The sequence below is a fragment of the Zootoca vivipara genome, chromosome 12 (genome assembly GCF_963506605.1).
Source record: "Zootoca vivipara chromosome 12, rZooViv1.1, whole genome shotgun sequence".
NCBI classification, from domain to species: domain Eukaryota; kingdom Metazoa; phylum Chordata; class Lepidosauria; order Squamata; family Lacertidae; genus Zootoca; species Zootoca vivipara.
In genome coordinates this window covers 5,133,902-5,147,510 of record NC_083287.1, presented here as the reverse complement: position 1 = coordinate 5,147,510, position 13,609 = coordinate 5,133,902, and the positions used below count along the sequence as shown (strand labels likewise).

The 13,609-nt window shown below is 43.1% G+C and overlaps 1 protein-coding gene across 6 annotated transcripts in view; it reads left to right on the top strand.

The window, feature by feature from the left end:
- Positions 1-301: 301 nt before the first annotated feature.
- Positions 302-13,609, top strand: part of SUGCT (succinyl-CoA:glutarate-CoA transferase) — a 291,365-nt gene continuing 278,057 nt past the window's right edge. For 5 of the 6 annotated variants that reach the window (XM_035129164.2, XM_060280557.1, XM_035129169.2 and 2 more), the window contains exons 1-6: positions 302-598; positions 2,690-2,744; positions 2,833-2,906; positions 6,644-6,729; positions 6,973-7,023; positions 12,737-12,857. In XM_035129164.2, the coding sequence (XP_034985055.2) occupies positions 466-598; positions 2,690-2,744; positions 2,833-2,906; positions 6,644-6,729; positions 6,973-7,023; positions 12,737-12,857 (520 nt within the window). In that variant the 5' untranslated portion in view covers positions 302-465. The remainder of the gene's footprint in view (positions 599-2,689; positions 2,745-2,832; positions 2,907-6,643; positions 6,730-6,972; positions 7,024-12,736; positions 12,858-13,609) is intronic. The other variant, XM_060280556.1, reaches the window with a different exon arrangement.

Here is a 13,609-nt window from a genome sequence, read left to right as displayed (position 1 = left end):
CTATATCTATATTGTATCTAGAAACAGATACAGACTATATGGTTTTAATTGTATCAATGTTTAATTGCTGTCTTAATGTTTGTTTCCCCCCCCCCTCTCCGTCGTTAAGCTGTTATTACTGTATTTGTTATCTGTAAGTCGTCGGGGTGGGGGTGGGGGGAGGCGGAATATAAACAAATGCATAGCAACGACGACGGTGACAAGGAGCGCAGGCATAAAAGCGCGGGGGGGGACGTCCCTTTGCGCTTGCGTCCTCCTCGCCGTCAGGCTCGCCCCCCCCGCCACCCCCAGCCGAGCGTGAGCGCGCAGGGCGGCTGCGCGGGTGTCGCACGCGCCGGGGAACTTGGTGCCAGAGTCCAGAAGTTCTCTGCCCAAGTGGGCGCTGCTGCTGCTGCTGCTGGTCTCGCAACCTTGCCCTTCCTTCGCGCGCCCCCTGCGTGGCTGGCCTGGGCTGCTTCCGCAGGGATGCTGGGCGCTGCTCTGGGCCGGCGCCTGCTGCGCCCCCTCGTGCAGCCGCTGCTGCCCCCCGGGTTCCCTCCGCAGCCCGTGAGGCTCCCCTCCCGGGGGCAGCAGCACGGAAGCTGCCTCCCTCCTCCAGGTAGCCGCGCGCTTTTACGCTTCTCCAATGCAGCGGAGCCGCCGCGGGCTGGGTGGGCTGCGGGGGTCGGGCCAGCGCCCGGTGCGCGCCAGGGTGGGCCTGGGAGATTCAAAGTTTAAGGGAAGCAGCTGCCCCCCCCCCTCGCGGTCCCAGCCGAGGAAGCGTCTCCTCACGCCGTGAACTGAGGAGAGCAGCGCACACAAACACAGGCGAGGCCAGGTCTACTCAGAAGTACCGCAGAATCACAGCCTTGTAAAGTTGGAAGGGAGCCCGAGGGTCATCTAGTCCAACCCTCTGCATGGCGGGAATCTCGATGTGCAGTTTCCCCCATCCAGTTAGAAACCCTGTGGAATTTGTTGAGGATAACACTTGGGTGAGTGGGCACAGGATTGCAGCCGCAGCCACTGCTTTCTTGGAAAGCAGCCAGTTCTGTGCTTTGCTGTTGTTATTACATATTAGATACAGTATATTGAGTCTGGGATAGCTCTATTGGTAGAGCAGGAGACTCATCATCTCGAGGTCCACATTGGGAAAAAGATTCCTGCAATGCAGGGGGTTGGACTAGATGACCCTTGTGGCCCCTTACAATTCTAGAGTTCTTTGATTAAGGGACTCAAGACGGCTTGCATATAAAAAATAAAAATGGTTTAGAACAGAACAAAGCAATATTTAAGAAGCAACTAAGCACTGATAGAAGTAAACCCCTATACATTTAGAAAATATATTAAAACCATATAAATAATTACAGTAAAAGCAGCACTGCACCAGCCCTTTCGTTAAAAGCTGTCAATTCCCCAAAGCCTGTGGGAGCAAAAAAAGACTTCACCCATTATTGTTTTCTCATAGGTAAATTACTGGTGAGCTTAGTAAAACCCCAGTCTTACTAAGAAGTCCCACTGAATTCACATAGGCTTACTGTACTTCCAGCCAGACATTGCTGGGCTATCTCTACCAATTGCATTGAATAATGTTTGTGGTTAGAATAGAAAGGTAAAACCACAAACTTAACAGAGAATTATGATGCAGATCTCTTACAATGCAGACCTTCAGAACACTTTGCCCACCCCTCAGACAGAGAATTCATTAATGGTTTAAGGCAGAGATGGTTAATCTGCCCCCCTCCTGCTTTGCTTGCCCAGTGTTGTTTGACTTTAGCCCAGAGTCAAGGGTGATGGCAGTTGTAGTCCTGCAACATCTAAATGGCCACAGGTTTGCCGTCCCTAGTTTAAGGGTAGATTCCAAGTACAGTATGTTATTCATTGGCTTGATCTTTGTGAACTCTTGACCCACCGATATAGTTAGTCCTTCCAACTGCAGGTGCCAGAGACTGAACTTTATGCAAGTAAAATACATTCTTTGTCATTGGCCTTATGGACCCTCCACATTTCTGTCTGCATCTGCCACAGAAGTTGTGCCGGAAAGAGTCTCAGCAGGAAAGTAGTGACTGCAGACCCATTGCCAGTGGGTTCTGCTTCTCTATTTCTTTAATGCAAACCTGATTCTTTTATTCCCATTTTCCCCCCACTCCCATTTCCTTTTCATCTGTTGGTTTTATTTACTAATCCATGATCTTGAATTAAGTTAAATCTGTCCCCACCTCCCATGTCCCTCCTTTGTCCATTAGTTACCCTTTGTATTATTGATTTTTATTCCGCTCAGAGGGTTTCAGCTTCAGTTAAAAAGAAGCCAAAAGGATGATTTGCAGTTTCTAAAACATCTAACATCTAATGTAAAAGGTAAATGACCCCTAGACGGTTAAGTCCAGTCAAAGGCTCATGTTGCTCCATCTAGTCCACTTCATCAGATGCGTGTTATCCTCAGTTGGCAGGTTGGGGTTGGGTTTAAAAGGGAAAATAAATGCAAAGAACAGCCAGTGTTAATTCAAATATTAAACATATCTGTCCTTATACCAGGGATGGGAGATTTTGTACAGTCAGCTGCATTCCAGCCATGCAAAAGTCAGAGATGTTGACACACACATGTTCTGTGCATAGGAATGGCAAAACCATGTTGAGGAAGGTGTTTTCCATAATGGAACAGCAGCCTTATAAATAACTGATGGTTCTAATGATTCTTTTCTCTGTTTATAAGCAGGTGCAGATAGTGTGAAGCCACTGGATGGCGTGAGAATTCTTGATCTAACAAGGTTTGTGTTTCTTCTGTTCTGTAACTCAGAACAATTCTTAAAGCTTCGCAACGTAGTGACTAAAAATTATCACAATTTAACATTGCAGAGTACTTGCGGGACCTTTTGCCACCATGAATCTGGGAGACCTTGGAGCTGAAGTTATTAAAGTGGAAAAGCCAGGTATAGTTACTTAATCTCCTGCTTTCCTGTGCCAAATCTTTTTTGGCACTGCTGTAGGAGTCTCAGAGAAACAGCGATATTACACACATAATGGCCACAGTCCCAACATGGAGAGCTAAGTGTGTTTAAGACCTTTAATTTCAATGGATTTAGGTATTGCTTAACTATTTAGATGGTAGCCAATATCCTTTACTTCAAGATGGTACATTAGCCAACATTCTAAAATCTGTTAAATTAAGGGGAAAGGCAGGTAAGTGCTGTAACTCACTGGAAGAGCATCTGCTTTGCATGTAGAAGGGTCCCAGGATCAATCCCCTGCATCTCCATGTAGGACTGAAACAGATTCCTACCAGAAACTCTGAAGAGCCGCTGCCAGTCAGTGTGGACAATACTGAGCTAGATGGACCATTGACTTGACATAAACCCATTTCTATGTTCCCAGTTGAGTGCCTGGCGTGCTATGGTCCATGGGGTCACGAAGAGTCGGACACGACTAAACGACTAAACAACAACAACAATGTTCCCAGTTATGAAGCAAATATTTTTAGTTTCATAACAAACTACACAGTAGAGTAGATAGATGGTAGGCTTGTCACAAATAATGTCGTGCCATAGACACAAAGGTCAAGTGAAGAGGGGAGAGCAGCCCCCATCCCTTGAATGCCTGAAGAGGTCTCCCCCTCTCTTCTGCCTGCCGAAGAACAGAAGTATAACTCAGCAAGTTGCATGCATGTTGCTACGTACAAAAAATATAAATTGGTTTTGAGCATACATAGTTTTATATTTTTGTCTTTGAGACACATCCTACATTGCATGCCAAAGACAAAGTGTTGTGAGGCACAATTTAGAATCTACAGTAATTGCTATTAGCATTGCTGCATTTATCTGACTGAAGTAACTGCAGGCCCCAAACTAGTTACAAATGTTCGGTTCAGAGATACGTAACTAAACTGATGATGTCGCTGATAAAGGATGTTGCTTTTGTTATTAGGCCTTACAAGCTAATCGTTCTTAATTTGTGCTTTATTGCACCAGAAACACATCTTTTGTACGTGCTTTATTTCCTAGTCCTTCTTCCCAGGCAAGAGAGCCTTGCAGGAACACTCTTGTGACCTCTGAAAAGAAAACACACCACCTGGTTTTACATCTGTCTTTAGTGAAACCTCTTGCTTTGGCATGTTAATTGCACATGTGTTACTTATCGGAGCTCCAGATGTCTAACTGGTCACTGTAAGAACTTACCTCATATCATGTGTATCCGTTTGTAGCTCCACTTACTGCAGGAGAATTATTGTGCAAAATATCTATCTATTATCATATAGCTAGCAGTCCCAGTCTCCTAGTCATAGGACTAAGGATCTGCATGCTTGCATAGGGTGTGGGATGTGAGGCGGGAAAAACATGGTATGGGCCTCTGAGTCTGTGCCATTTCAGAAGGAAAATACAGATGCATAAATAGTTCCCCACACCAGAGCCCAACTGGCGTTGGAAAGCTACAGCATCAGATAACCTCCCGTTCAGCTTCCTCCTCGATATCTAATCACCAATATGCATTCTGAAGTAGTACAGTAGTACAGACTGAAGTAGTACAGGAGGCCTCTATCAGTTCTGATCAGTTCTGATTTCCTATCTTCCGCATCAGACTGGATCTATTCTTGGTCCTGGAGATAAATGTGTTGTGTTTACCACCACAATGAACTGCAGAGCTGTCATCACAGCATTAAATATTGGTCATGAGCCAGGAGAAAATTTATTCTGCAGTTCCTGCATCCCCCAAAGGCTTTTTTTGTAGGGTTGAGAACTGACCCCCAAAACAGAAACAAAACCCAACCAGGCTTACTCAGCTTCAATTGCGGAAATCAGCAGATGAAACCTTATGGCATAGCAAAGGGGTGAGGAAGCTTTTCATATTTAAGGGCCAACAGTTCTTGGATGCTATGGAATCCAGTGCAACCTTGGCCACAGTTTGACACAATGCTAAGCAGTAGACTATGGTTAAGCAAATCCGGCTGTGGATCAGTGCTCCTGCTTTGCTGTTCCCTTCCTCCAGTGAGAAGGCAGATCACGGAATAGCTGGCTTAGTATATTACATTTGAACCAGTGCTTGTGTTTCATTTCAAGCAAACCGCAGTCTGAAGCCACGGTTTGTGCCTAATGTCTTGTGGTTTGTTTAGGAAAAAACAAATGCCATGCACTGCTTTGTGCGGTAAGCTGGCTTCTGCACACACCTCTTGTCGTCCTCCCTCCAGACAAGCAAGAGCCTTTATCTAAGCTCAAGGATAGTTTTGCCTATTGAGACAAAAGCATTCAAGGAGGGTGGGAAGCAGGACTGGTGAGAGATGGGGCTTGAGACAGATAGAGGGCTCTGGGGGACTATCGATGGCCCTAGATTTGACCCACTAAGCCAAGGCTTGCGGTTTGTTGTTGTTGCTGCTCACTAATGGGGAGAAGGAAAGGGGCAGTGATTTGCACATTCATTGCAAACCGTTAACAGTGTCTTACCGTGGTGTTTGAATATAATCACTAATGGAATTCCTTTTTCTCAGTTCTTTCTACATTCTGTCATTTGTCTTGATGAAGCCTTTCCTGGGCTTGATGCCTTGATGAAGTGTTGGACAAAACTCCACTCTGCTATATTAAAAGTACTACCATCCGTATATTTGAACATGGTGCTATGGCTTACACCATAGCTGCCAAGTTCTCCCTTTTTTTAAGGGAAATTCCCTTATGCTGAATAGGCTTCCTCACGAGAAAAGGGAAAACTTGGCAGCTATGGCTTACACGGAGGCAAAGGGAGCGTTGTAACAAGCTGTGTATGCATGGAAAGGGGGGAGTCTCTGGTTAATTGAATCAGGGGTCAGGACTGTTGAAATTGCATAGCAGAGTGCTCTTTTACACTGTGGCAAATCTTGTTGAATTTACCTTGCCAAGGGGGTAAGGAAAAATGAGAAATTAAGTAATTCTAAGATAACACATACTGAGGTTTCCCCCCCCCAAGGTCTTCCTAAGTTTTCACATTTCCCAGGTAAAGGTTTCCAAATCAGGTCATAACATATAAGTGCAGTGCAATCCTTCACATGACTGCACAGAAAAACCCATTGAGGTCTATGGGATTTACTCCTGAGAAAGCAACAGTCAGGCCACTGTCCCCCCCTCCCACTTAGCATGAGATGCAAGCCGTACGGTTTGTCTTCTTCCATAAGCACTACAGTTGGCAGCATATTCTTCAGCATATTTATTCAGAAATAGAGCACTGTTCAGTGGGACTTACTAGTAATAATGCCTATATTTTAAAAATTCTGAGGTGGTGGAAGAGGCAGTGTAGCCATTCTACCTCTTGCTCTGCTGCCACTTTGCCCACAGGAAAGGAAGGTGAGCGAAGGGATCCAGTGGGCAAGAGGTGCAGCAGATGGAATCTTTTGAGCTTTTTTAAACCACAGGTGTAATCTAGCAACCTAAGCTGCCAGAATCAGAGTTCCTTATCTTTTTCCTCCTGCTCATCTTCATCCCCCAAAGTTATCCGTATTCAAGTGCAGGAGGAATACTTCTGTTTTGCTGAAATAAAAGTATATCCTCATTGAGTTTTACCATTTTTCAGTAGTGGTTTAAAGGGCAACCGTGTTTGTCAGATGATCGAGACATTTGAAGGTGGACTTGTAATAAGAACACAGGGCATCTTAGTTGGCTTTTGCACTGTGTTGCTGGAAGCACACTAACATGACCATTATCATTTTCAGGAGCAGGAGATGATACAAGATCCTGGGGACCCCCCTTCCTTGGGATGGAAAGTGTTTACTTTCTCAGTGTAAACAGAAATAAAAAGGTAAGGAGGTTATCTAGCTGCTGCGGAATATTTTAAAAATGGAGAAACATTTTTCTTCCATCTGTGTAATCCATGTCATATATCCATATATCACTCTCAGTTTTAGAAATTAATAGTTGGATGCAACTGTTTAATACTTTAAACAAGTACCAGAGTTGACTTTATTTGTTTTAGCAAAAACAATTCAATGGGAACTTTTTATAATCTTATTAAGAATATTGCATTTTTTTTCTCCATTACTAGAGCATAGCTGTTAATATGAAGAATCCTAGGGGAGCGAAGATAATTAAAGAGGTATGTTTTAAATACAAAAAACAAAACAAAACCCTGATTCATTTATGCAGCCTGTAGATTAAGAGCACTTCCCAGGGAAATCGCTTTTATAACATGTGAATACAAATACTGGGTGAGATCCAGTGTAACATTAGGGCAAGATGTGGGAAAGATAATGTTGCACACACAGTTTTCATTATGCAGGTGGTAGTGCAAGCAGAAGTACCGTGACGCAGTATAAAATGGTAGCACTGTGCAATATTTTGTCTCCCAATAGTTTTGGCTCCTGCCCTGCATTAAGAATGAGGCTGCCACCAGCAGAACGGCTGTTGCTTTAGGAGACTGTCCCAACTGGATTTCACCCATTGTTCTCTTCTGTGCTGCTTTTGGATTTCACCTTTTGTTATTGAATATATCACATCTGTGAAGGAAATGGACTGTTGGGTATCTTTGTGTGCACCCTAATCTCAGAGCGCCGAGGGACTCCAGGGGTTCCCGCGCTTAACCAGGGCTCAGTTTCCTTAGAATGAACTTGAAATTAGACTGTGGTGTCTTTAGGTTATAGGGTTTTATTTACACAATCTGAGCACAGGATGGAAAGTGAATAGAGAGAGTGTTTTTCTTTTTCTCTTGCTATAGTAGAATTGGGAATCATCCAGTGGAATTAATGAGCAGTTGAATCAACGCAGACAAAAGAAAATTAATTTGTGGAATACACTGATGTATTTTGGCTAAGATGGCTACAAAGAAAGATCAGAGGCATTCATGGTGGGGAATTGGCTTATCAGTTGCTGTTAGTCATATTGTTTGCATGAAGCGTCCAAGCTCCAAGGCACTATAATCACCAAATCTCTGTCCAGTCTCCACCTGCTGTCCTCTCTCCACCTGGAACAGGTTGTGGAGCATGGACTGGCAGGCAGATGGGTAGTCTGTGTCCCAGGAGGTGGCTATGAACAAGAGTGTTGCAAACATCCCTGAGCTTTGCGGTGCAGGAGAAAAGAGATTGCTCTAGTTCAGTCCTCAGCTGCACCTTAAGTCCTATCAGGGAAAAACGGTGGGGAATGAATGAATGAATGAATGAATAAAACCTGACACTGATAGACTAAATAATTAAGATAGTTGAAAGAGGCCTATGTGTCTGTTTCTGATTCAGTTTCTCATAGGCATTATGGCCTTTTCTTCTTTTCACAGCTACATGTGAAAGTCTGTCTACACATGTAGCAGAATGACATAATTTTTTTGCATCAGTTTAGTTGCTTGATGTCAGAGCACTGCAGCATTATTGTATTTGCTAAAAAAGAGTGATTGATTGTTTCAGAGAGCTTGTTCACTGGTAAAAAGGCTGAATACTAGGAAGAAAGAGATTACAAAATGCCTTTGGCATGTAAGAAAATAGATCAGAAGCCACAGAAATAATCTGGTTTCTTTTCCCCCTTCTTGTCAATTTCCTATTTATCTGTAGACTCTTCAGTCTCTGAATTATGGGAAACTTTTCCCATTTTGATTGAAATGATTTAAGGAGGCTCCAGAACCTTGTCACAAAATAGTATTTCTCTGTTCTTGATTCATCTTGGCTGCTGGGGATGAATCTCCCCATGGGGAGAGAAGCTCCCAATGGACAAATCACTTTTCTGCCGGTATCAAAATATAGCCAAGTTGTCCTTCACAACAGATTCAGATGAAATAATCCAAATGCGAGCAGTCAAATATATTCATCATCAACTCATTAAATTGTAGATTGTTCTGGGAAGCGGTAATAATATAGATTTTTTTAAAAAAAAAACCCAATTCCTCAGCTTCTAAGATAGCAGCCAAATACAGTGGTATCTCGAGTTACAAACACCTCAGGTTACAAACTCTGCTAACCTGGAAGAGTTACCTCGAGAACTTTGCCCCAGGATGAGAACGGAAATTGTGCACTGGCAGCACAGTGGCAGCAAGAGGCCCCATTAGCGAAAGCACGTCTCTAGTTAAGAACAGTTTCAGGTTAAGAACGGACCTTCGGAACGAATTAAGTTCGTAAACTGTACTCATTTGGCCCTGGCCATTCTTGCTTTGACCTAGGATTCTATTTTCTCTCCAATTGTCTTAGCTTTGCAGTAATTTGATTAGTTTAGTCTAGCTTGCAAAATGTAAGAATGACATTAAAAAAAATTCAGAATGTGGAGCAATTGTAAACAATAGGCATTCTACGCTTGCATGCGATGCTGTTCATTCAAGCATGATTCATATCCATAAGATATTCTCTGGCTACGCCAGTTCTTTCAGCAACAAAGCTTTGCCTAAGTGGTGTACAGTACAGTTGTTTTAAGTTCCCATCTGTTCTTCTGATGGGAGAACATATTTGTTGGCCTTGTTTCTTTTTTAGTCTTAAGTGTAGCTAAACAATCACACAAGCTACAGCAATAATGGTTGTGATTGCTGATATGATGACACCAGTTTACAGAAACCAGTTCCAGTGTATTCATACTAATCAGCCAGATATATGATATTTTTCAGAAAATGATTTCTTGGCCAATTTAAAATAATCTAAAACAGGTCACTGCTAAACAAAATCTGACCTTAATATTTGTACATTTACTTATATGGAGGGGAGGGTGCATTTGGGCTGTGGGAAATAGCCGGGTGTCATTGCAATAGTCGGGTGGTAGAGTGCTTTTGTGGGATTGGTTGTGTTAGCCCTGAGAGATGGATTCCCATTCTCACACATGGCTGATGCATCTATTTCAGATGCCAAAGGAGGTACAGTCAGGGCAGTATCCTGCCAGAGCCAGGCTTCATTTCAGGCTTCAAAACTTATGTGGTGCTGATCCTAAATAACATTGTCAAGTGCACCCCAGTTTCTGAGTGGTAAGAGATCTCAATGTCTCAGTGCATTGTCCCAGGGCCTTGAGTTTCATTTCCTTGCAATGAAGGTCACTGGAGACTGCTGGCTTTTTCAGCACTATAATATTTATTTATACAATCATAGGTACAGGCTGAGCATAAGAAGGAAAGGTCACGGCACCAGCACTTCGATGGATCTGTTTTCCCCTTAGCCTCGGGGGCCATGGATTTGCTTTCCAAAACCTTAGCACTGGATCTGGAACAGAGAGTGAGTCAGTCCTCTAGGTCTGTTTTGTCCTTTGCCGTCTTTCAGACACAGCTCTTCCAGCCAGTGAGGCTTTCCCTTTTCTGCTTACATTCAGGAGGATATCCTGCTATTCCTTTCTCTGGCGACTCACTGTCCTAGTTTACATTACAGTGATACTTTGGGTTACAGATTCTTCAGGTTACAGACTCTGCTAACCCAGAAATAGTACCTCGGGTTAAGAACTTTGCTTCAGGGTGAGAACAGAAATTGTGCTCCAGCGGCGCAGTGGCAGCGGGAGGCCCCATTAGTGGTACCTCAGGTTAAGAAAATTTTCAGGTTAAGAACGGACCTCCAGAATGAATTAAGTTCTTAACCCGAGGTACCACTGTACAAGTTAGATAATTAACAGACCTGGTTAGGCTGTTTATGTAACAGGATGAAATTGGCTTCTTTGCTATCAGTCTCTTCTTCTGCAGAATCCAATCTTGCAGCTGTATAATCACAGGAGGAGATTCCCAAAACCCATTTGGTCTAACCCAAATTCATTACAACCCAGATGTATAGCTTCATTGCATATATTTAGTGGAGGGAGGAAGAAAAGTAGAGATACAAGTGTTAATATGTATTAAAAACTAAACTTTGCACAGCCCAAATAGTAGAAAATCAGAGGCAGGCATGTACTTTGTAGCTAATGTTTATGTTTCATACTTAAAGTACTCAAGTGTAGAAACATCCTTTCCAATAAATGAATACTCACAACTCTTTGTTGACATGTGTGCTCTGGGTAGATATAAATGCCTATTTTATAAGGTCATATTTGAACGGGGCTGATCATTCCTGGGCTGGGGCATTGCTTAGGGTTTTTTGTTGGGGGTTGTTGTTGCTGTTATTGATATTAACTTGCGTATCCTTATTTTTGATCTTCTTATGGCCTAGGTGGAAATTGCTCTTTTTTGATGTTTTATTCATTGCTTATGACTACTTTTGTTACATTGCAATTATGTATTTTTTCATGTTGTAAGCTGCCTTGAGTATGGTTTGAAGTATAGAAAGGCAGTTTACAAATAAAATGAAGTATGTGTGATTAGAGGCATGGAATATTATGGGCCATGGAAGAAAAAGCAGGATATCTTGATATCAAGAGTTCAAAAGAACTGTATACATTGTAGGTGCAATCTAGAAAAGCTATGACTGACCATTAGGATTGCAAGTTAGTCATGACTAAATCCAGTTCCATTTGTTTCAGTGCAGCCTAATCCTGCACATCCTCCAATATGTCTCCATATGTCTCCTCCATATGTCAATATGCCTATTTACTTGGGAATAAAGCTTCAGCTGGAGGAGACTCTTGAGAATCCCACGGACTGCAAGAAGATCAAACCTATCCATTCTGAAGGAAATCAGCCCTGAGTGCTCACTGGAAGGACAGATCGTGAAGCTGAGGCTCCAATACTTTGGCCACCTCATGAGAAGAGAAGAATCCTTGGAAAAGACCCTGATGTTGGGAAAGATTGAGGGCACTAGGAGAAGGGGACAACAGAGGACGAGATGGTTGGACAGTGTTCTCGAAGCTACGAACATGAGTTTGACCAAACTGCGGGAGGCAGTGCAAGACAGGAGTGCCTGGCATGCTCTGGTCCATGGGGTCACGAAGAGTCGGACACGACTAAACGACTAAACAACAACAATCCTGCACATATTTACTGGCAAGAGTCCCATGAATTCTATGCCTATTTACTTGGGAATAAATCTTCATGTAGCTCAGGAAGCTGCACTTTTGAGAAAGCATGCCACATTGAAAGTTGCCATTTTCCCATTCAATATATATTTAATAATAATAATAAAAACTAACAAAGCTCAGCAGGATGATTTTCCATTGTCCCTCTGAGGCACTTGGGTACAGTTTTTTGTTTCAGTTTCACTCTCAAGAATAGTTACACAAACTTGAAAATCCTGAACCCTGCTTTTAGCAATGACCAAGAACCTTTGCACCTGTTGTATAACCCCAGAGCTGCATAGGGAAACATGTTTTTGTTTGCAACCTCCCGCTCAAGGCTGTTATCTGTCCCTTCCACCCTGTCCCTCCCTTCTGCACCCTAGCCTGGGAAGAATGGTCTCCGATACAAGAGGCTTGTTTAAGGGTTCAGCTGATTATTTCAGGTCCTTGAGTTTCAGATCTCCAAGAGCCAACACACCATTGAAAAAGATACCCTATATATGAAGTGTTTTGACAATATCACCAGCTTTATCAGCAAAACAAAGTAAATTGATGTTTCTGTTTCTTCTGCACCTGTTCCTGAAACAGTAACTGACAATTACAATGTGGGTTTTGCACCTTGTTACGCCTAGACATCTCCTATGGCAACTCACTGCCACAGTCGTATGTTGGCAACATACATCTGACATATTGAATATTTTACTGGAGAATCCCCCTCTAAGGCAGACATCATGTCTGCTGTGTAATTCCCTAGGGTGTAAAAAGCATTTGTGCAGGATTGTAAATTTTAATTAAGCGAGGCTCTTTTGGTTTTTGACTTGGGTACCACAGCAGTGCTAGAACTGTCTTGTTTACTGAAATTTTAAATTAAATTACATTGTGAAGTTGCTGACCTTTTGGAAGTTCATTAAGAGTCTGACTTATCCTCACCTTTTTATTTCCAGCTTGCAGCTGTTTGCGATGTTTTTGTGGAGAATTATGTCCCTGGGAAACTGGCTGAAATGGGCCTGGGGTATGAAGACATTAACAAGATTGCACCTCACATTGTTTACTGTTCAATAACAGGTATTTAACTTGCGTTACACCTCAGTGATAAAGTATTCAGCAATTTTATTTGTTTTCTCTGGTATTTTGAAGCGAAAGAAAGGCATTTTTTTAAAAAAATCTGCTTTTTATTTTTCATTTGCATTCCGGTTAGTGGAGTGTTAGTTGTGGAAATAGTTATAGCATTCTCTGGCCCCACCTTCCTGAAAACCAGTTGGAAGAATGGCTGGGGAAATTATTTTATTCCCCACTCCTCCCCCCCCCCACTGCTTTCAGGCCAAGGCTAGAATCTGGCTGTTTTTTTCATAACGCTGGTTCTGCCTACCAGCGCCATGTATGATTCTGTTGTTGTTGTTTAGTCGTTCTGTTGTTGTATGATTCTAGCCTTAAGAAATAACTTGCTTACCCTTCCTCATGATGCATCTTGTAAAACTGTTGATGCCACATAGGAAACCCAGTTTGTACAATCCAGGCCTCTGTAGGGGTCTGATGAAGCTGCAAGCCTGGCAGCTTTTGTATTGAGGCATCTTTTTTGAGAACTTCTTTCTTCACGCTGGGGCTGTTCGAAACACTGACAGGCTGCTTTTGGGCTGCTCTGACCCAGGTGGCACTGTGGTTAAACCACTGAGCCTAGGGCTTGCTGATCAGAAGGTCGGCGGTTCGAATCCCTGTGACGGGGTGAGCTCCCATTGCTTGGTCCCAGCTCCTGCCAACCTAGCAGTTCGAAAGCACGTCAAAGTGCAAGTAGATAAATAGGAACCGCTACAGCGGGA